Source organism: Nomascus leucogenys, chromosome 22a, assembly GCF_006542625.1.
Source record: "Nomascus leucogenys isolate Asia chromosome 22a, Asia_NLE_v1, whole genome shotgun sequence".
Lineage (NCBI taxonomy): Eukaryota > Metazoa > Chordata > Mammalia > Primates > Hylobatidae > Nomascus > Nomascus leucogenys.
In genome coordinates, this window is record NC_044402.1 from 57,387,357 (window position 1) to 57,410,645 (window position 23,289).

Here is a 23,289-nt window from a genome sequence, read left to right on the forward strand (position 1 = left end):
GAGAAGAGAAAGGACATCATCAATGTCTGTCCTTGGAGACAACATGTTACAGACCAAAAACCTAGCGCTGTATTATAACAATTTTTTATCTTGGCTCTGAGTGACAGAATTTAAGCACCAGATTTGGGGGACTAATAAGAGACAAGGTGGAATCAGTACTGCTCCCAATTTTCCTGGACATACAATGAACTGTCACATTGAGAGTCACTGAGTTGTAGAATGTCAGGTCTGGAGGGCAAGTATCTTGTCCCCAGGGTCACCCAGCCTGGGGGTGGCTGGATTAAAACCCAAGTCTCCTGACACCCAGCCCAGGACACTTTTTTACTGCATCAGCGAGCTGGCACTCCAAGAATGGGACACCTGGAGGGGATCCAGGCAGGGACAAGGAGGCCAACCCACACAGCCTTGCAGGCACCAGACTGTCATAGATGTGGCAGGTGGGTATCTGTCTTGCTTCCATGGTGAATAACCCAGATCACACCTTTGTGCAAATTAATGTATTTATTTGCTCAAATAACACGGTACAAAAATGAGACTCAGATGCCAGCATCAGGAGCACATACCAAATACTCATAGAGCTTAAAGAACATCATTCCAAATAAGAAACTATGTACAAAAGGTTCCTGACCTTCATTTCATAACTTATTCTGATCCTTCATATTTAGGTGCTATGATTGTGAACACTGCCTAAAATAAATCCACAAATAGCTCACCTCTCCCCCACTTCTCAGAAGCAGCAATAAAAACCAAATGGCTTTCTGGATAGGCTGAGTTGAGCTTATGAAGCCAGTGCCTCAGGTTGGAGGCCAGTCCCATATAAGCACCCAGGTCCTCTCCGCTCTAGACTGCTCCTCCTCCCCAGTCCTACCCCATGGTGCGACAGCAGGTTCAACACGGCAATACCATGTCCCCAAGGGTCACAAGATCTCACTTGCCATCCAGGTTTAACACCCTTTCCCCCATGACCACATGTTCTGGGCAGTGTCCAAGGGAGCTGGCTGTCTGTCTACAGTCTTGTCCTTCCTGCACATAGATATGAACATGTAGCAAATTTCACACCTGAGTCAAGCTGTTGAAACTGTTGAGCTGTACAGAAGGCAGAGCCTCTGGCACCCCCACACTTCACCTTTGTGCAAATACAAAAAACAGCCCTTTTCTCAAGACATGTTACTGCTACCAGCTGCAAAACTGTCATCATAAATCTACAAATCCACAATGTCTAGGATATGAATTGTACCTCCTGGAGTATGGTGCTCTTGAGCAGTGCACCCCTGTGCAACAATCCATGGCAGTCCAGCCCATTGAAGCCCTCCTCCACTTCCTGAAAACTACCCAAAAGAAGCTATAGTACCTACATGGACATGGCACTAGGTAATTTTCAGAACTCTTCACATCCATTTTCTCACTGACTCCTAGCCAATCCCATGAGATGGGAGAGGTGCAAGGTATCAGCTCCATTTCTCTAGTCATAGAATGACAGGACACAGGGTTAGAAGGATTCTGAGAGACCAAGTGTCCCCAGTATCTAGGTCTTTCCATCTTGGGCCTGCAGAGTTCCTGGGAGGCATCTACAAATCCATATGAGCATGAAGAACTACTGGTCAACTGAAGAAATGATGGGATACACTTCAATGCACATCGGTTTGGATGCATGTGGATGTTCTGGTTAGAGATTAAATAAAAATTTAGTTTAAAAACTAGACTGAGTTAAAACGAACATCTGAGAAAATATCAGTAGGCCTTCTGGGTGGGATCCTAGACTCCAAAGTCTGGAGAGGAGGGGGAATGTGTAGAGGGTCACGCAGCAAGTCTGGGGTAGGTTCAGCAGGTAGAGCCCCGGTCTTCCTCTTTCCCAGTCCAGTGCTGATTTCCCCAGACATGGCCTCTGTGTCTTGCCTTGTGGAAGAATGCTTTGTGCTTCTCAGATACTAGGGTATGGACACAGAGTGGTTGTCTGCTCTTGTCTTCCATCACATTTGTGAAGCAGGGATTGGGACATCACAGAGCATCTTCAGGGTCTCCTGGCTAAAGCTGCGAACCACTTGGCTAGTTCAAGGGAATTTGAGTGCAAGACACAGCTTTCAATCTGGACTTTGAACCTCAGGACTTGTGATGTTCTGGGAAGAGAAAAAGAACATAGATGTTAGCCACAGCTCAATTATTTATGGGTTCACTCTGGAAACAAGAGACTTCCCATTATCCCATTGACACCCCACCCCAGCCTCCATCTCTGAGTCTTTGTTCTTGCAACACCTCCTGCTGACATTGCTCTCATGATCCTTTCTCCCCAGACAGCCTCCCCATTCTCAAAGGTCAAAACCAGCACCTCCACCTCCTGGAAGGCTCCCAGGACCAACTTGCTTCATGGGCCTCAGCTACCACTCATTTGGTATTTGGTTGCTATTTAATTTTGTCATCAAACAGTTGTCTTTTCCATTGGCAGATGAAGCCTTTGAAGGCAGAACCTTCCACAGAGCCTCCCAGCCCTTTGCACAACTAAGCACATAGGAGGCTGTCAATAGGTACCAGTTAAATGAATGAATGAATGAATGAATGAATGAATGAATGGTTAGTAAAACCAGAAGATGGAGTCAGGGCAACTGAGGATGTCAGAACTGATGTTTCTATAATATCTTTCACGAATAACTCAGATTAATCTGTAAGCTATTACCTAACCCACCCTAGAGGGCAAATTATCTGTAACATTCCTATTCTCTAGGAGAAGACAGTGAGGCCAAGAAGAGAGAGGGGTCCATGGTAAGGAGGATTTCCCACCAGGAAAATGAGCTGAAGTAGAGAAGAGCATTTGAATGACAAGATACAACTACCATGAAATAAGCCAGCTCTCTTGAGAGACTTTTCAAATGGCTTCTAAAGGTAATTCCAAGAAAGACAGAAGTGCTTTGGGTGATAGTAGCATCATTGCAAAAGGTTTCCCAGGGGACCACTTGGATGTAGAAGTTCTGGTCCTATTTGTCCAACACCAGCAAACAGAACATTTCATTCCTCTAAAGTCACACCTTCATTCAGAGGCTTCTACACTGTGGATCTGGGTCAAATGTTTGTAAGCAGGTTATGTTAAGTGAATTAGAAAAGGATGAAGAAATCTTTATCAGAGTCCACCAGAAAATATGAGAGCTGAGAATTTTTAAAAAAATAAGGCCAGGTGTGGTGGCTCATGCCTGTAATCCCAGCACTTTGGGAGACCAAGGTGGGAAGATTGCTTGTGGCCAGGAGTTCAAAACCAGCCTGGTCAACATAGTGAGAACCCATCTCTATACCAAAAAAAAAAAAAAATTTAATTAGCTAGGTGTGGTGGCATGCACCTGTAGTCCCAGCTACTTGAGAGGCTGAGGTGGGAGGATCATCTGAACCCAGGAAGGTTGAGTCTGCAGTGAACTGTGATTACACCACTGCACTCCAGCCTGGGTGACAGAGCAAGACCCTGTCTCAAAAAAAAAATCAGTGACAAGCATCACTCTGAAGGGAATATCTCAGAGACTTGGGGGAGGGGAAATTATTAGGAAAAGCATAAATGCACTCAGAACATTCTGAAGGTGACGGCAGGAGAGAGGCTGTTCATTAAGCAACTAAGGCCAGGTCAGTGAGTGATCGCCTCCTGGAAGCCTTCCAGAACCAATAGCCCATGCAGCCTTCTTGTCTACCTCAGCCACCCCTTATTTGATAGATAACCTTACTTTGTTATTTACATTTTATGACAGCCTAGAATTGAGAAGCCAAGCAATACAGCCCGCAAAATAATAACAAGGCAAGCTAAGATCGTAGCCAGTCCAGTATGCCATTCTATCAAAAAGCATGGAAATGTACATGTAATTGAAGACTAGAGCCAAATAAAGAAGATGCTTATTATGGAGTAAAATCAGTGAGGTTTCAGAAAAGAAAAATGTTGTCATGGTTTAGAATTGTCTCAGAAGGCCTCAGTGAGGAGGTGGCATTTGAGATAGACCCAAAAATTCTGAACTGAGCAGGGGAGGGGAGAGGAGAATAAGTAGATCCCACTGGAGGCCAGCTGTGAGCCTGCTGTCACTTATGCTACATCGCCATTGTCTTCCCCGCCCTCTCTCACCGGCTGGTCCCCCCTGTATGGGAACTGGGTGCAATTGTAGTGGTCTCTTAGGCCCATGAGGATGCACATGGCGTGGCTGTTGTTGCCAGCAAATTTGTTAGCTAAGCTAACATCAAACTGGTAGAGTCTCCTGGCGCGGTTCCTGTCCAGCTTAGAGTGGGCCACCTGGCTGCTCAGGGTGGCTACCAGCTTGCTGAGGGAGGAGTCCGAGAACTCGTAAAAAAACCTCTTAAAGCTGGGGTGGCGCCTGATCTGGAAGCGGAAATGAAAGCAGGTCATTAGTGTTGCTGGCAGTACCCCTCCTGCCAACTGCCCCTCCCACAACTCCATGCAGGCAGGCGGGGCACCTCCTTGTCCCTGGGATGAGCTCCCCTTGTTACATCCCTCCACTGCCCCTAGCCTCTCAGAATCTGTTCTGCAAGGTCCAGCTCAAAGCAGCAGGACAAAGTAGAGGGCAAGGGTGGAAGTACAGGTGTTTAGACTCAGATAATTCAGAAGCAAACACCCCACAGAGCCTTCTCGTCTACCCTAGCCACTCCTTATTTGACAAATAATCGTACTTTATTATTTAAATGTATGACAGTCTAGAATTGGGATGCTTAAGTCGCACTTACTATGTGTGTGAGCCTCTGGTCATCTGTAAAATGTAAAGTATCCACCCAGTCCCAGGATTGCTGGGCGGGGATTGGAGGGGTGGGGAATGAAATGACAGAATTTATATAAAATGTTTAGTACAGGAATGTTTAGTACTGATGCTAGAGGAATTTTAGTTCCTTCCAAGCCTCCTCCAACAAGCTCCTTTCTCCTAATAACTAAATGGGTTCCCCAGAGGCAGACCCAGACACAAGGACTTGGGTACAGGCATTTTATTCATTAAATGATCCCAGGAAATGCTGATGGGAGAATGAGACCTGGAACAAGAATGGGAAGGTGGCCCAGGGGGTGGCAACTGGAGTTTAAATCCACTCAGGGCACCTTGGGAGCCAGCTGAGAGCACATTCCTGTTATATCCTACAAAGGCAAGGGAGCTGGGGTCTCTATCCACCAACTCCCACCAGCCATTGGTTGAGGGCTGCTCATGGGGAAGTGGAGGCTGTTAATTCTGCCCCCTACATGAGTTGCAAAATGGCCCCGGGTCCTCGGGCACAAGGAGGCAGGTGCTGGCAGCTTGATGGGCCAGTGTGCACTCTGGTGGTGAAGAGAGGCACCCAGAGCATCCGCTGTGCTGATTACTCATCTTTAACCTGACCTCTTCACATGTGATCTGTGTTTGTCTCTCCAAATAGACTGTGTTTTCCAAGGGTGGGGAACCTTCTGTTACAGACTGCCTATCAGGGGAGAAAATCAACAAGCTTGAAAGAATGGGAGACCATATAAATGCTGAAGAGCACGGCAAGACGGAGAGTGAACCTGGAGACCACAGGGAATGGAATCAGCCAGGCGGGTGGGGCCAGGAGTGGCCAGGTGTGGGCGGAGGAGGCTTCCAAGGACGGGGGAAACGAGCCGAACTTTAATAGCTGAATTGGACAGGTGTGGTCCTGGCTGGGGCAGGGAGGCCACATGAGCATTGTGTTATTTTAAACAGTTCTCTCATCTGCTACATGTCTGGTGTTTTCTACATATGCACTAAGCTTGGTCAAGTAGGTAATTATTTCTCATTTTGGAAAAGAGGAAACCGAGACTCAGAGAGGTTAAGGGACATGCTCAAAGTTGCCCAGAGGTGCAGACTTGGGGATGGAACCCAGGTAGGTCTCAGCTGTGGGTAGATGAGGCGCTGGGGTTGGCCTAGGGAGGGCTGAGTGGTGCTCACCTGCTGCCCCAGTTGGCCATCCACTTCTTGGAGAAGCACCACAAGCTTCCGGATGATGATCTCCTCTAAGGAAAAGAAAGGAGGATTGAGTGACTGTTGACTGGGTGATGCCCAGTTCCCTTCCAAAAACAAAGTGCTGTAACAACACATCCACCTGTGAAGGTATTTTCTCTCTAAAACTCAGCACACACATTAGTTATGATGTTCCAAGACAATTCTTGCCTTAAACTAGAGCTGGAGTGTGAGATACTTGTTTGGGTTCCCTTTATAGAAATAGAAGGGACTCCGGCTTGCTGGGCCTCACCTGTAACCACATTCAGCTTCATTTGATAGGTGGGAAACTGAGCCCTCCCAGTGTCCCTTATCCAGGCTACAGGGTAGCACAATCAGGAATGGGAGTTTGGACGAGGAGCAGCACATCAGAATGCAGGGAGGGGACGTGCCAGGGCTACTGACCCATTAGGAATGCACCCATCCACCTGGGTTCTAAGCAGTGGTGTGCCAGGGCCTGCTCGTGCTAAGTTCACTGTAAATATTCAGGAAATCTGTGGACTAATTATTCTGTTTTGTTTTAGACAGAGTCTCGCTCTGTCACCCAGGCTGGAGTGCAGTGGCGCGATCTTGCCTCACTGCAACCTCCGCCTCCTAAGTTCAAGTGATTCTCCTGCCTCAGGAGTTAATTCTGCCCCCTACGTGAGTTGCAAAACGGCCCTGGGTCCTCAGGCACAAGGAGGCAGGTGCTGGCAGCTTGATGGGCCAGTGTGCACTCTGGTGGTGAAGTAGCTGGGATTACAGGCACACACCACCATGCCAGGTTAATTCGTTTGTGGACTAGTTGTTATAAACTGTTAGCAGCTTGAAATCACCAAGGTAAAAATATTTATGCCATGGAAATCTGCAAATGCTACAAAGTAGGGCATCCTCCTCCCAGTGGAGAGCCTGTCTGCCAGCACACCACTGCTGATGAGACCCGGAGCAAGCTAGGAATTCCATATGAAACATTCAAGCAAACAAATGGGGGGTGTTAATTACATCCCACAGGATAGACAGGTGTCCTCTACCCGCAACTCTGCCCCAACAGCCCCAGTTTAAAGGCCAAGCCTGTGCCCCCCTGCCCCATCCTGGAGTCTCCTGGGGTCTTTGCCTGCTGCCTTCCCCATTCCTTCCTCAGAACCCTCCCCTATTCAGCCTGTGAACTCCATGTGGAAGAGAAGCGCCCGGGAAGCTGTCCAGGTAACAGCAGGAGTGTTACTGACTAGATTCACATGCTCCACTCAGCTGAGGTGCCCTTTCTGGCGTGTGGCTTCTGGCCTGGGAGGGTGCTTCTGAGATCACAACTGGCTCCCCTTCTGCAGGCTGGGGCTCCCGGCACTCGAGATCTTCTGGATCTAGGGCAAAAAAGAGTTGTCGAGTGTTTTGCAGAGAGCTGAATCTAGTTCCTGACAAGAAGCTGTTTGGAGGCACGGGCAGAAGCAGGGGCTGGTTGCCAGGCTCCTCGGTGAGTTTCCTGCCCCCGGCTCTGCCTCAGAGGAGTTCATGGTGCACTCCTGGCCTCCCCAGAAACCTAACTTTCGCCCACCAACCTTTTCTGCCTCCTCAGTCTGGGAGGGGCGCAGTTAAAACTGGTGTGCCAACAGGGCCCACCAAACGAACCCTTTCCTTCTGCCAGGTTTTCTGGGTCACTTAGACTGTCTGAACCTCACTTTCTCCATCTGTTAAGTGGGAGTGATAAGATTGACCTCACAGGGTTGCGAGCAGGTTAAATGAGATAATATGTGTGAAACTAGCAGGTAGTAGGCACTCTGTGATGTCAGGGGAATTACTGTACACCAGTGGCCCTCACGCTTTGGTGTAGTGAAAAAACAGGCCCAGGCCATCTCTTACTTCATCAAACCCGGGTCTCTGTGTTTTTCTATGAACTGGCCAGGTGATTCTGATGCACAGCGGCACGGATCTCCCACCATATTTGTTGTTAAGTGTTTGTGTGTGGAGAGGGGGGCGGGCGTGTGCAATGCGCAGGGGCTACTGGGGGTGGGGTCCTGCTGGCACCTGGCCCCTCACCTCTCCCCACACTTCCACACCCCCCACTCTACTCAGCATGGAAAGACACAGTCAGGGCTTTCAGCAACAGTGGACATCCCCCACTATGCCAGCCTGTCAACGACAGACAGTCCACACAGCAGCCCTGCCCAAGAGGAAGCCTCTGTTACCATGGCAACACCAGGCCTGCTCACCAAGGCTGCTGGAGGTGGAGGGCCGATGGCCACCGACACACAGGGGCAGAAAGCTGGGCCTCTTGGGTCGTCGGGCCTCCGGGCTGGCAGCCCCTGCTGCCCCCACTCTTCTGGGTTCCTTGGAGGCGTGTTTCTTATGGTAAAACGCTCTCCTGAAGTTCGACTTTTTTTCTTGAGATTTCCTTCTGCAGTGTGGGGCCAGGTTTTCTACACCCACCTCTTCCTCCTGGACTTGAGGTTGCTGTGGGGGAGGTGAGAGAAACTGAGTCAGGGTCCCTGACCTTGAGGAGATCTCAGGTGAGCTGGGGAAAGAGAGCCACGGTGGGCTAGCAGGCATTGCCCAGAGAAGGGTGGTTGATGCTCAGTGCTGGGGAAATATGTGTGGTCTGGAGGGGGCTGGGGAAGCTTCAAGAAGGAAGGACTGGGCCCGGGTGCAGTGGCTTACGCCTATAATCCAAGCACTTTGGGAGGCTGAGGCAGGTGGATCACCAGGGGTCAGGAGTTCGAGACCAGCCTGGCCAATATGGTAAAACCCTGTCTCTACTGAAAATACAAAAATTAGCCGGGTGTGGTGGCGCATGCCTGTAGTCCCAGCTACTCAGGAGGCTGAGGCAGGAGAATCGCTGGAGCCCAGGAGGTGGAGGTTGTAGTGGGCCATGATCGAGCCACTGTGCTTTAGCCTGGGCGACAGAGCAAGACTCCGTCTCCAAAAAAAAAAAAAAAAAATGGAGGGACTGGAGCAGCAGGACACGGAAGTGCAGCAGAGACAGGAAAGTTGTTACAGCAGGCAGGGTTGGGGAGCCCACAGTGAGGTCAGGGTTACGTGGGGAGCGTCTTCCTCACCTCCTCTCCTTGCTGTTCTTCTGCATCTTGGAGCATGGAAATGATCTTCTGAATGAATTCTTCTGAAAAAGATCAACATGCACGGTTACACTTTGGTACTAGAAAAGCTCTTCTGTGGTCAGTCTTCATTTCCTAATGCCCCGGTGGCTCCCTGGGTGATTCTCCAGGGGGCTAAAGGGCTGCCAGAGGTGGCCTGAGGGCAGAGCTGGTTTCATGGGATACATATTCACTTTACCAATGAGGGCCTCTAAATAGACACCCAGGAGGAGGCCCCTCAGGGCCATCTGGAAAGGCCCATTCCCTACAGGTGCCCTCACCCTGCACCTTCTCCCTGTCCAGGCAGAATTTCCCTTCAAGGCATATTTTCTATGAAAAGCAAACAAGGCAGAATGGCAGGGGATAGGGGGCAGAGATCTTTCCAGGTCTTTTCAGACCTGGCGGTGATATTGATATATATATATATCTGCACTCTGCACTTCTGCACTCTGCCGGTGATATATATATATCTGCACTCTGCACTTCTGCACTCTGCCCTGTATATATATATATATGTATATATATATACACACACGCACATATGTTTCTAGGCCTGGCTCTGCCAATGGTAAAATAATAATTACAGAGATGGCAGCTGCCATTAGCTGAGCTTCCCTCCCAAGGCCCATACCCCTCTCCCTATCCTCTTTACTTCTGAGCTCTGCTCTCAAGCTGGGCCACCCAACAACGACAATAAGAGCAACAAATGGCATCTAACACGTATTAGCTGCTAACAGGGGCTGCCCTAAATGCTGCCTACAATTCTAGAAAGCAGGTATGTTCTGCCCCCATTTCACAGATGAAGAAACTGAGACCAGAGATGAAGTAACTTGCCCAAGTCCACACAGCTCAAAGAGGTCAGAGCCCAGACTCAAACCCAGGTCCATAAGATCACCCCATCGGCCGAGCCTTTGGTGTGGGCCAGCACTTTCCTCCCGTTGCCTCCTGTCTGCCTCATCAGGGTAAGCACCAACACTACTGCCATTTATCGAGGTTCAGACAGGCAGCCTGGCTTGGGCCTGGGCTCTGGGCCCCAAGCTGCCTTCCCAGCCTGCTGTACTCAGAGGGAGGTCTGGACAGGTCACTGCCCCTCTCTGGCTCAGTGTCTCTTTGCAAGGGGAGAGTCAGAGCAGAAGTTTTGCAAGGGGTGTCTGAGAAAAGGAGAGGAGTACTGACTGTATTCCGAGGCTCTGTCCAGCGGAAGCTCCTCTCCAGGTCCCTGGCTCTCTGATGGGGTGGGAAGCACGGAGGGACCTGGAGCCCCAGCCTCTGTAGATGGGGCATCCTGGACTTCAGGTTCTTCCAAGCCTGAGAAGCGGAAGGAAAAAGGGGGTGTGTTTTGTCCATCTGGGGCTGTTAACTATGCACAGAAGCTAGCACAGACTCAAAGTGGGTTCCGTGGCTGGATCACACTAAGGTCTTACGGGGCTGGAAGACAGCTGCTGGGCAGGGCTGTGTCTCTGATTTACTGGCCCAGACCAAGCTCCCTTATCCCTTTGTGCTTCCATAGAACTGGCTTTCCTGGGCTTTGCTGCCCTCTCCTCCCTCCACCGTTTTGACTTGATCCACAGGTTGAATAGTAGAGGCCTGGTCCCATGGCATGAATTAATGAATCATAGCCAGAATCCCCCTGCATGAAAATATCTCCCCACAGGCCTGAAAATCCCCTCTTTGGTGTTAAGCATCACTCCCTCCTTTCTAAGATGTAAATTCTCTTGGCCAGGATGACCTAACAGGATGACCTGTTCTCCCTGATGCCCAGGAAGAAATGACTTGTCTGATCCTTTCTGCCTCTAGCTCTGGTCCCATCATCCATGGGCCATGTGACCTTGAACACATTGTTTTACCTCCCAAAGCCTCAGGTCCTTCATCTGTGAGGTGGGGATAACAGTTGTACTTCATGTGATGGCTGTGGGGACTGATTGAGTTATAGATATGCAGCAAGGAAATGTCTCACTTTACAGGTGAAGAAATTGAGGCACAAAAATGGGGAATGACATAGACAATATGCTAGAACCTAGGTCTCCTGACCCCCTGCTCCAGCTCCTTCCTGCACACACTACTCCCCTCCCTGCCAGGGTGCAGAAGCTGAGGTGGCCAAGAAATATGGATGGTTGGGGAATCCCGGAACATAATTTCCATCAAGGGCTTATTGGGGTTGCCTAGACCTCGCTGAGGTTTTGTGTGTGGAGGTGACCTGCTGGCATTCTTTCTCTCTTCCCACAGTCATCCTCACACCACTCAGGGCAGAGTGCAGAAGTCAGGCCAGGCACAACGCAACCTTTAAAATGGTCAATTCCATCCTCAGGGAAGGTTCCAGAGCTGGAGGCAGCTGCAGGGTTGCTATGGCAACTGCAGAGCCTGCTCACCATAGCTGCTGGAGATGGAAGGCCGATGGCCGCCGACACACAGGGGCAGAAAGCTGGACTTTTTGGGTGGCCGGGCCTCTGGACTGGAAACATCTGCAGCCCCCCTCTTGGCCTCCTCGGAGCCATGTTTCTTGGGGTTTGTCTTTGAGGTTCTCTTGAGGCTTGTCTTTTTCTCTTGTGATTTCTTCCTAATAGCTGGTTCTGGGTTTGGCAGGGCCACCCCCAGCTGTGAGGCCAGAGATTGCTGTTGGGGAGAGGAGAAAAACTGAGTCAGGCTCATGATACTGAGGAGAGGGGGAAAGCTCTCTGGATGCAAGTGAAGAGCAGCCAAGCTGCAGGATGGCCCCAGGAGAGGGTAGGCAGCAGAGCCCAGAGCAGGGGGCGGGCTGAGTTCTGAAGCTGCAGAAGGAGGCTTCAGGGAAGGAAGGGACTAGAGCCCAGCCTGCAAGGACAGGTGGAGCTTGGCAGAGGAGGGGGAAGAGAAGGCAGAGGGCCCCTGCAGACCTGCAAAGTTTACTCCTCACCTCTTCTTCCCACTGGTCTCCCACTCTTTTGAGCAATTCCACTATCATCTGAATGATAGCATCCTCTGGAAGAAAGCAAATGCATCCGGTTATTCTTTCTAAATGCACAGACAACTCCTTCTAAATTACCGTCTTGGACATTTCTCTTAAACAACTCTTTAGGCCACACAGTGGAGGGAAAGCACCACATCCCAGGGGCAAGTTCTTCTGAGAGAAGGTTGGAAGATCCACCGGGGAAGGCACTAAGCCAAATCATGACACTTTATGCAGGAAATTTCAGGTCAGCCCTTTAGGCATTCAACTTGTGCCCCACTATTTCCTTTGAAAGTCACAGATCTAGGAACGTCTACTTGGGTTCAGTAAGCTGTGTGACCTTGAATAAGTTTCTTAACCTCTCTGGGCCTTTATCTCTCCCAGTGAAATGTGGTCATAATCTTTGTCCTGCCTCCCTCAGAAGGCTGTCAAATGAGGGACTGGGCTTGAGAACACTTTGCAAGGCTAACGTTGACCTTCCAATCTGCAAAATTCCAGTGGGAAAATGGTGGATACCTGGCCTAACTAAGGTGGAGGATGAAAGGACGTCAGCAGGCATGACACAGAGACAGGCTGCCACGCTGATGCCTCAGCCACACCCGCATGTCTGCACGGAGAAGCCACTGACAATGGAAATGGTTTCCTTTGATACCCTAGTCAGCCTATTCAAGGACAATGTGCCCACACTCTCCTCTGCTAGGTGCCGGCTGATGAGTTTACATGAAAAGAGATGCAAACAAGGTTCCCTATTCCCAGGCTGTCTGTGGGTTTTTTTTTTTTTTTTTTTTTTTTTTTTTTACTCCTAACTTCCCTCTCTCACTTCCCTCTCACTTATAAATTGTTTGGCTTTTGTCGCTTGACTCAGCTACCAGCTGGTTCCCTCTCATGTAAGAAAACAATTAGCTGCAAAATAACTAACTCAATGCCTTTTAGTTATTCTTGGACATATGCATAGCTCCTTCATTTCATATATGATAAAATATGCTCATCTTTTTTACAGGGAATTAGATGAATAGGGGATTATTCTCCATTTATTAGGAGCACTCATGGTATTGTGGTTTTGTGTGAGACTGTACTTATTTTTTGGAGATGCATGTTTAAGTATTTAGGGATGAAGCATGATTTACTCCAAAATGATTCAGCAACAAAATGATACGCACACAAAGCAAACTGGCAGAGTGTAAACAACTATGAGTATACAAGTTGTGGCAGCATGTAAACAACTGTGAGTATACAAAGCATTGAACTATACTTTTCACTCTTCTATATATTTTTTAAAGTAAAATAAATTTTAAAAGACTAAGAAAAGTTTCATTTTCATTAACACATAAGGCAAAAGCATTTGCCAGCAGCCTTTCCAATTCCCCAGCCTCCCTTCTGTGAAATTCTAAAATAAGCAAATGTGGCCAGAGGCACCAAAAGAGGCAAGAAAGGCCAGTGCATGTATTTTGAGAGCCACCATCCAAGGTCTCAGTAATCATTCAGAACAATCCGTCTCATTCAGTAACAGCCACCTCAGCCACAGGCAAAAAGGTCACTAGAGATTCCGACTCACGGTCAGGCTTTTTGAGCTCCTCTTCTGGCTGGTGACCTGTGGCATGGGGAGAAACATCTGAAGCTCCAGCACCATCCACTTCGATGGGGAAGGACTGGTGATCAGAGTCTTCCCCACCTGGAATAGAGACGAAAGCAAACGGGTATGTAGGTGTGTATGTGCATGTGTCAGTGACATTCTCCTGACTTTGTTCATCAACATGAGAAAACAGCACAGAATCCACAGTGCAACAGGCGCTGCTGCAGCCCGCTCTAGGCTTAACCAAAAAATCAGAAACCCACTAACATTTTTATTTGAGAAGAGGCTGCTTCCACCAAGACACCTCTCTCGCTAACCCCCTCCCCGCAAATCCTCAATCTTCTCCCCATCATAAACACTGAGTTTTGAGTGCTACAAAGCAGAGCCCTCCTCCCTCTAGGTGCCAGTGGGCATTCAGCTCCAGAGCCTTGGGAGGCAGAATGGGAAGGCACCCTGGGAGCCAGCACCCTCATTTACATGTGGGGAATCAAAAGCTCCAGAGGGAGCAGCTGAAGCTCAAGGTCACACAGCAAGTTTACTCCTGATGGAGCCAAGTCTAGAACCAAGGCCTGGAAGCAGCAGCCCAGAAGCACATAGGCACCAGTGGGGTGGGAGTAGGGCTTCCCTCCTCACCCGGCTCCCTGCCTTCTCACTTCTCCTAGGTCTATGCTCCTGAAACTAGAGGAGTTGGCAATAACAGCTGTTGTGCACTGAGCACTTTCCTTGTGGGCTGTGGCCACTCTGTGAGACAGTAATGTTATATTTATCTTCATTTTATCCATGAAAAAAGTTGAGGCTCAGAGAGGAAAGCTGCCTCCCTGGGCCACACAGCTTGTGAACGGCGGCACTGTGAGTGGTTCTCCCTGGAGCGCTCAGCCACGGTGCTGTTCTACCTCAAAGAAATGTCACAGTGGGCCAGGCGTGGTGGTTCACACCTTTAATCCCAGCACGTTGGGGGACCATTGCCCGTGGATCACTTGAGTCCAGGAGTTCAAGACCAGCCTGGCCAACATGCTGAAACCCTGTCTCTACTAAAAAATACAAAAATTAGCCAGGCGTGGTGGTGGGCGCCTGTAGTCCCAGCTACTCGGAAGACTGAGGCAGGAGAATCACTTGACCCTGGAGGCGGAGCTTGCAGTGAGCCAAGATCGTGCCACTGCACTCCAGCCTGGGCGACAGAGAGAGACTCCATCTCAAAAAAAAAAAAAAGAGAGAGAAAGAAAGGAAGAGAGAGAGAGAAAGAGAGAAAGAGAAAGAAAGAGAGAGAGAAAGAAAGAAAAGGAAAGAGAAAAGAGAGGAAGAAGAAGGAGGAGGAGAGGAAGGAAGGAAGGAAGAGAGGGAGGGAGGGAGGGAGGAAGGGAGGAAGGAAGTCACAGCGGTGCGGCCCCTGACAGCTCCCCCGACTATCCCTGTCCCTCTGTGGAGAGGCTCCTGGAACAAGTTTAGAGCACCCTAGGGGTTGCCATAGGAACAGGCACAGTCCACTCACCCCTGAGAGCTGGGCCCAGGTCAGCCTCCCCGGAGCGCAAGGCAGCAGCCGCCTTGGACAACCCTTCCTCTTGGCCTCTGGCCTCCTGGTCTTGAACTGCCTTAGTCACCTCGGCCGCGTGTTTCTTGTGACCTTGCTTCTTGCGGCTGGTCTTCCTGTCGTGGTGGGCTTTCTTCCTGAGGGCTGGCTCCCCTGCTGCTTCCAGGGGCTCTGGAGGCTGGGAGAGGCCCTCTTTCCCCCTTGGCCTCCTGCTGGCTTTTTCTCTGGGCTCCTCAGGGCCCGTCCTCACGAAGAAGTTCAGCACGGTCTTCAGCCACCCCTTCTTGGTGTCTTGCAAAGGCCTCTGCTCGCTGGGGAGAAACTCTCCGGTCTCCTCGGGATTAGGGGCTGCAGCGGTGGTGCAGTGAGCCTCTGCAGACGGAGCTGGGCTGTCTGAATGTCTGGCCCAATCAGTGGTCATCCAGTGAAGCGCCTTCCTGGAGGGGGCAGTGGGCAGGGAGAGGCAATGGCAGTCCCACGACTCCGAGCCTTTCCCGGGGGCCGGCGGCCTGTCCAGAGACCTGGCTTTCTTCTCCGCCAGGGGCCTCCTTGGGCACCTTGGATTCTCCATCAGGCTGCAATCAAAACACACAGCTCCCTTAGTTTTTTGTTTTGTTTTGTTTTGTTTGCTTGTTTTGTTTGTTTGTTTTTGTTTTTTATGATGGAGCCTCCATCTATTGCCCAGGCTGGAGTGCAGTGGCACTATCTCAGCTCACTGCAACCTCTACCTCCTGGGTTCAAGCGATTCTCCTGCCTCAGCCTCCTGAGTAGCTGGAATAACAGGTGCCCGCCACCATACCCGGCTAATTTTTGTATTTTTAGTAGAAATGGGGTTTCACCATGTTGGCCAGGTTGGTCTTGAACTCCCAACCTCAGGCGATCCACCTGCCTTGGCCTCCCAAAGTGCTGAGATTACAGGCATGAGCCACCTCGCCCGGCCAAACAGCTCCCTCATCAGAGGCCTCCTGGGCACACCGAAGTTGGCTTCCGGTGCTGACCAGTGGGCCCATTCACCCTGCCCACTAACGTGAGTAGTGTCAACAATTTCTCCAAGCTGTTGTCTTGTGCAAATTCCCCCAAAACTCTCTGGGAATGGGGGTCGTTATTCTCATTTTCCAGAGCATAAAACTGGACCAAAGGAAGATTGTGCTCAGATCTCAGGGCTGGTCAGTTGCACCTCCAGAGCCCCTGAAAGGAACATAGCCCTGTCCACCCCTAGGTTTTAGTCTATCAAGACTGATTTGGGACTTCTCCTCCAGAACTGCATGATAATTAATTCATCTTGTCCAAAGCCACTGGGTCTGGGGGCTTTTGTTACAGTAGCAATGGAAAACGAATACAGCTGGAGCCAGAGGCCTAGTCCTGCCCCTCACTAGCCTTGGGACTTTGGGCAGCTCAGGTACCTTTTCTAGCCCCATGTTCTCATCTGAAGCATGCCTGAGCCCTGCCCTCTCTCACAGGCTGTCATGAATATTCCACGAGGCAGCTCCGTCAATGGCAACTCTTTTCTTCCAACTGCTCAAGCCAAAAATGTAAAGTCACCCCTGACTTCTTTCTTTTTTAAAAAAATAAATAATTTTATTTAGAAAATAGCTATGGGGTCTTGCTGTGTTTGTGCAGGCTGGTCTCAAACTTCTGGGCTCAAGCAATCAACCTACCTCGGTCTCTCAAAGTGCTGGGATGACAGGCATGAGCCACTGCTGGCCTCCTTTCTTTCTTTTACTCCCACATCAACCCATCAGCAGAGCCTGTTGGCCTCACTCTCATAGAGCCTGTCCTCACCCCGACGGCCCCCTGTGGTCTCTAGGTCCCCATCTGCACTCACCTAAACTGTTACCACCACCTCCTAACTGACCTCCCTGCTCTCCTCTTGCCCTCCTTACAGCATCTTCTCCCCTTTGCAGCTGTGGGGGCTTTTAAAACAAAAGTTACTTCTCTTCCTCCAAGAGGTCCCCTTTCACTCAAAATCTTTACAGCGTCTGGCATGCCCCACACGTCCCAGCCTCCATCACCCCTCTGACCACATTTCTCTCGCTCCACTCCACACACACAGCCCTGCTTGCTGTCCTTCAGGCCCACCCACCTCAGGGCCTTCACACTGACCAGTCCCTCTTTCTAGAACATTCTTCCCTCATGGAAAGAATGAGTTCGTTCATGGTTTGTTCCCTCACTTCCTTCGAGGCTGTACTCAACTGTCACCTTCCCATCGAGGCCCTCCCTGCCCATTCCCCATCAGCACACCCTTTCCCCTCCTACCCTACGGCCTGGTGGTGTGCAATGTCGTGTCTTTATGTGTTTAGTTGTTTCCTGTCTGAGTCTCTCTCCATCTCCTGTGTTTATTTTACTAGGTCTTCTATCTTTGAGTGCCTAGAACAATGTCTAGCATATCACTGCCACTCAATAAGCACTTATTAGACAAATGAATAGATGTATAACACATTTAGTAAATGGCGCAACATGTAAGTTATCTTTGGATGTGTAGTTAACATGCAATCAGTGCTTTCGGGCCAATTTCATCTTAGAGCAGCGGGGGCTCTTCCATTCTCCATCCAGAATGGAGCAGCGGCCAATGAAAAAAGACTAAAAAAAACTTTCCTTCTTGGGCAGCATTTCAAGCAGGCCTGGGTGTGGGCAGTGCACTTGATTTGTGTGTCTTTAATCTAAAACTCTTTGGGCTTTCCAATTTTTCCAGAGTTGTTCAGAAGGCCTCTTCCCTTCAGTGGAAGGTAAAAGAAAAATAAAATATGGTTTTGAATGCCAAACCTGAGCCCCTGGAGAGTCCTGTGGAGTTTAGGACCACAGGTTGCCTGCTCTAATTTGTCATTAAAGCTTTAGCATGCATTGACCAAGTAATGTTTAGTGGTATGGGATGTACTCTAAAATGTATTCTATTGCTATGCTCAGCTTAGAGGCAAAAATAAGAATCTATAATTGCAATTTCTTATGTGTGGGATCCACAGGAAAGTGAAGAAGATACAGAGAAAGAAGAAAAGAAACAGGAACACACATATTTGAAGGTGACACAAACATTTGGGATGCCTTCCCTCCTCCAAGCACCAGTCTGGGAAGGAAACCAGACGGTATTGCAGCCCCAGGTTGCCGAGGCCAGAGGCCATTGGGGCTGAGTGTCCACACGTGGACGACCTTGGAGGAAACGAGAAATCAGGTCGGGGAGGAGGCAGGCAATTTAAAAGGACTTATTTGTTGTTTAATGTTCCTTAAAAGGAACATCTGGGCTACACGGAAACTTTTAGCAATATGTATCTGTACCTTATGTGGAAATTCACTAATGTTCCTGAAAGGCTGTGAGACTGGCTGCCTTATGGTTGTGTTTCCAAAGACGACGCAGGGTAGGATAAGGAGAAGAAATCATAGAGGAAAATATTTATGTTTGTTCTCACTTATTTCTCTCAACAAACATTTAATAAGCACCCACTCTGCACCAGAAATTATGCTCGGTGCTAGGGATACAATCATGGATGAGATGCAGTGTGTGCCCCCAGAGGGAATATTCTGGTCTTCTTTGAATGCGCAGGAGTAAGGATGTGAGTACACAGTGATGACAGCAATGTTCCATTCCCCTGCATCTGCTCTCTCTTCAGAAGCACATGGTCTTAAAAGAAGATAAATTTAGGTTGAAGTTCTATGTGATTTAAGATCACATTTTTTAAAAAGTAAGCTGAGCCAGAAATATTTACTGAACGGTGTCAGGGTTCTCTCTGCGTTTTCCATATGTTCCTGTGGTCAGGGCAAATTGGATGGGGTTGGCAGAGAAGCTGTTCATTAACAAAACCACAGAACCAGGACACTCTTGTTCAGCTCAGCCTCTCTTCTGTCTGCACAGATTTGGCTCCGTGGGACCCATTGCATGGAGGGCCAGCGCTTCCTTACCCAGTTAATGGGAAGAGAGACGCAGTAATCTTTTAAAAAGCTGTCATTGCTATGGAAACGGTTTTTGCCATTGCCAATGGCAGCAGTATCCTCCTACCACATTCCAAGGACACGCTGCTCCTCTTGATCAGAACATTAACACAATCCCACCAGCACATGCTTTCCCTGATGTTTTTTTCAGGAAAGCTGTCTTGATTTGGCCGCTCCCTCCCTGGAATAACCGGTGTGCCCTGAGCCCACGGGGAGATGAGAGAAACTAAGGCCAGTAGCCCCGCAGCTGCTGCTGCAGCCCAGAGGCAGGAAGGGGCCTCTGCTGTCCAAGAGTTTCCCCAGGGAAGAGATTCCAGGGTCTCCCAAGGTTTCCTAATTCCAAATCCAGTGGCCTCTTCCCATGTCTTGTCCTCCCTTACGCGCTTCAGCATTTGATACCAGCCCTACTTCCTTCTTTTCCCTTTCCTCTCTGGGTGGCTGTGACTGTCCTCAGTCCAGCTCTCTCCTCCCTCTCCCCTGCTCCAACTGCTCCTCCTCTGTAATGTTCCAAAGATTGTCTTCAGCTCTGGGCCAGGGATTGAGAGAGTGCGGCTGACTGGGGAAGACACACGCCCCCAGGAAGACCCCTAAAGAACTTCTGTGGATGGTGTGTCCTCAGACTTTTAAAGTCTCTAAGCCCTGAGAAGCTTGTCTTTTAATCCTAATAACCTCCCCTTGCCTACATGTGCCAAAATTAAACCATTCAAGACTTTCCAAGTATAAAATTCTGCTATCCAGGATTTATCAAAGCAAGACTTTCCTTTCCTTTCTTCTTCTTTTTTGGTTTTGTGCCCCAGGTGCTCAACTACGTTCAGCCCGACCACCAGGGAATCCCACCCCGCGCAGGCTGTGCTCCAGACCAGGAACCCTAAGCGAGCAGCGCGGCCTCACTATGCGGAAACCCAGCTGATCTTGTAAACTTGTTATTGCCCTGGCCGAAAGTGGATGTCAGAGCAAAGTCCAAATCAGCTCAGAAATACCTGAGTGATCTGCACATCACAAGACTTCTTCTGATAAGACGTGACATTTACTGGTGACATGTCCAGCAACAGCAACAAAGAACCAGAGAAGGCTCACAAAGCTGACCCTGGAGCAGGAAGTTTGCCTGCCTTCCCCAAGCTAGCTGCTGTGTTTTGTTTACTTTCTAAGTTGCACGGTGACCTCATCTCTATGCTGTTCTCTAATTTGTTCACCTGGCCGCGTTACTCTTTAACTGCTCTGGTGCCTTGCATGGAGATAACTTTGCGGCTCCCCTTCTCCACCCCATGATTCACACAATAGAAACTTCACAGAGAGCCAACTTGCTGCACACCCACAGCAGCACCCTGAGGGACAGTGTGTGGCACACACACGTTGACCCACAGTCAACACCACAGACATCCATGTGTCACCAGAACACACTTGTGCACACCACAGACCTGCATGGACTCAAGACGCCCTGTATTTCTCCTGTCCCAAGTGTAAGGAAATAATTATGTGACCAAGCTCACCACTTGCCATCGGTCCTAACTCTAAATTCCATGAGAGGGGACCTGAGCCTGGGAGGCTCTCAGTGTTTGTGAAACAAACAAATGATACACAGGCACGTGCAAACCCAAACCAGCTCACCTTCATGCAGCCACACGGCGTCCAGAGAGCCCTTTCATTGACATGATCTCATTTCACCTTTGCCAGGGGCAGTGAATCAGATGGGCCAACAGTGGGGCACTGAGGCTCCGGACCATTAAGAGACACGCCCAAGGTCACATAGCCGGGAAGCAGAGAGCTGAGACTCTTCCACTTCTCCTGATTCAAATCCTACATTCTCTATTCTACACCAAATGGCCTCATGTAAGCATAGATACACATGCACGCACTTACACATGGACTTAGAGGGGAGAAACCTGCTATTTCACACTGATGGAGATAACCACATTCACATACATGCCCACCATGACCTGTGCACATGGAGTCACACAATCACATGTGCCTAGGTATAGACACCCATGCCCTCCCATTCTGTCCTCTATCCAAGACCACAGGCAATGCACCACTGTGTGAGGAGTCGGTCAGGACTGTGGGTTATAATCCACCCCCCAGCCTCTAAATTCCCACCCAAGAGAGCAGTAGACCATGAGTTATTTTAATAAGATCTCCCCATTCTTGGACTAACTTCCAAAAACCTTAAAACTCATAGAACCTTAATTTAACCATAGGTCATAATAACACCTCCCATTTATCGGGGGGTTCCCTCATGTACCTTCACATACTGTCTATAACTCGACCTCTACCATATTCTGTGGTAGGGAAACTAGCAGGTGAGCTATGTAATGCTGCCCCATCCTACAGACAAGAAAACTGAGGCCCAAGGAAGTGAAGTTCCTTGCTCAGGGTGGCGGCTAATAAGCGAGACTGGGACTTGAATACAGAGTTTTAAGTCCAAGTGAGTCCAGAGCCCTTTGAGAAACACTCCATTGAGATAATGTCATTGAACCTTGCTCCATCTTTTTAGAGATAAGAAAACTGATTCCCCTACCTCCACCCCCGCTGCCTCTCTGAGAGAGCCCAGCATGCTGGAAGCAGAATTGGGACTGGACTCTTGGTTTGACTCCCACGACTAAACTCCTCTCCGGACCCCAAGATACATACCCACTGCTCCTGCCCCCAAAGGAGACTGTATTGTTCAACCAACCTTGGACCACAGAAATCACTTCTGTCCTGAACACCCTGGGCTGGGATCTTCAGACAAGAGGTCTCTGTGTTAGGCTCTGCTCCCTGTCAGCTGGAAGTTGTGTCCAGTGAGAAGCCAGACCCAGCTCTCCCAGGGAGAAGATGCCACTACTTTGGTGCTGGCAATTTTCTGAGTGTCTCAGAAGATGCTTTGGCCGTCCATATATACAGTATCTCCCAGGAGCTGAGCTCATGGCAGCCAATCCAGAGAGCCATGGGCTGGCTCACCTGCCTCCACCTGTTACCACCCATCCCAGGGCTGCTCCCCGTTCCTCCAATGATAGGAGGCTTAGCTCAGCTACCCTGGAAAAAACAGTTTCACTTGACAACTTCCTTATTGCACCCAAACCCCAGTAAGAAACCAAAGCTCAGAAAATAATCTAAGGTCTGGCTGGGGAAAGCCCCAGCTGTAGAGTTGAAAACAAGCCTTAATGGGAAATGCAGGTTAGGGAGAGAAAGTGGAGGTGGCTTTATTGCCTTTACAACATCCCTCAGTTATCTTTGAAGATCAGTGGGGAGGCAGGTACCTAGAAAGAAAGATCAGCGATGGGATACATAGATCCCTTGACCTGGAGACAACCCAGAAGGAAGAGTCCACAAGAGCCACGTGTTCCAGATCTGCTGTGCCCGGGAAGGGTTGCCATGGATCTTGAGAGAACATTCTAAGAAGTCTTAAAAAGTCAGATTTCCACTTTCTGTAATGCCTTATTTTAAAAAATAGAGTGTAAATACATGTTTATAATCAGAAAAGAAAAACTAGTTTTATTAAAATGAAAACAAAGGCCGGGCACGGTGTCTCACGCCTGTAATCCCAGCAATTTGGGAGGCTGAGGCAGGTGGATCACCTGAGGTCAGGAGTTTGAGACCAGCCTGGCCAACATGGCGAAAATCCATCTCTACTAAAAATACAAAAATTAGCCAGGTATGGTGGCAGACACTTGTAATCCCAGCTACTCGGAAGGCGGAGGCAAGAAAATCACTTGAACCCAGGAGGCAGAGGTTGTAGTGAGCTGAGATCGTGCCACTGCACTCCAGCCTGGGTGACACAGCGAGATTCTGTCTCAAAAAAGAAAGAAAGCAAAAAATGTTAAGAAATTCTGTTTTGGTTCATTAACACAGGGAGGCATTACAAAATAGATACAGAAGCACCAAACTTTGGAGTCAGCCCCATCTGGAGACACCTGCCAGCTGTGTAACCACAGCAGGGGACACGATGTCGCTGAGCTTGTGCTCACTTATAAAACAAGTAGTCATCTCAGAGGGTAGTTGTAGGGCCAAATGTGATAACGCTTACAAAGAAAAGAAGGAGACCAGGCATGGTGGCTCACATCTGTAATCCCAGCACTGTGGGAGACCAAGGTAGGAGGATTGCTTGAGCCCAGAAGTTCAAGACCAGCCTGGACAACATAGTGAGATCTTATCTCTACTAAAAATTTTAAAAATTAGCCAGGCATGGTGGCACTGCCTGTAGTCTCAGCTACTCAGGAGGCTGAGGCAGGAGGATTGCTTGAGCCCAGGAGGTCAAGGCTGCAGTGAGCCATGATCGTGCTACTGCACTCCAGCCTAGGCAACAGAGCGAGATCCTGTCTCAAAGGAAAAAAGAAGAAAGGAAGGAAAGGAAG

General features: G+C 49.3%; 1 protein-coding gene across 1 annotated transcript; it reads right to left on the reverse strand.

Annotated features, from left to right (window-relative positions):
* Positions 1 to 482: 482 nt before the first annotated feature.
* On the reverse strand, positions 483 to 21,806 carry BNIP5 (BCL2 interacting protein 5). The gene is made up of 12 exons (XM_030803466.1): positions 21,630 to 21,806; positions 14,999 to 15,612; positions 13,492 to 13,608; positions 11,904 to 11,968; positions 11,380 to 11,623; positions 10,187 to 10,318; positions 8,975 to 9,036; positions 8,132 to 8,372; positions 7,154 to 7,285; positions 5,898 to 5,962; positions 4,088 to 4,339; positions 483 to 2,117 (listed from the first exon to the last, which is right to left on the reverse strand). The coding sequence occupies exons 2-12, from the start codon at positions 15,606 to 15,608 to the stop codon at positions 2,082 to 2,084; spliced, it is 1,956 nt and encodes a 651-aa protein (XP_030659326.1). The 5' UTR covers positions 15,609 to 15,612; positions 21,630 to 21,806; the 3' UTR covers positions 483 to 2,081.
* Positions 21,807 to 23,289: the final 1,483 nt, after the last annotated feature.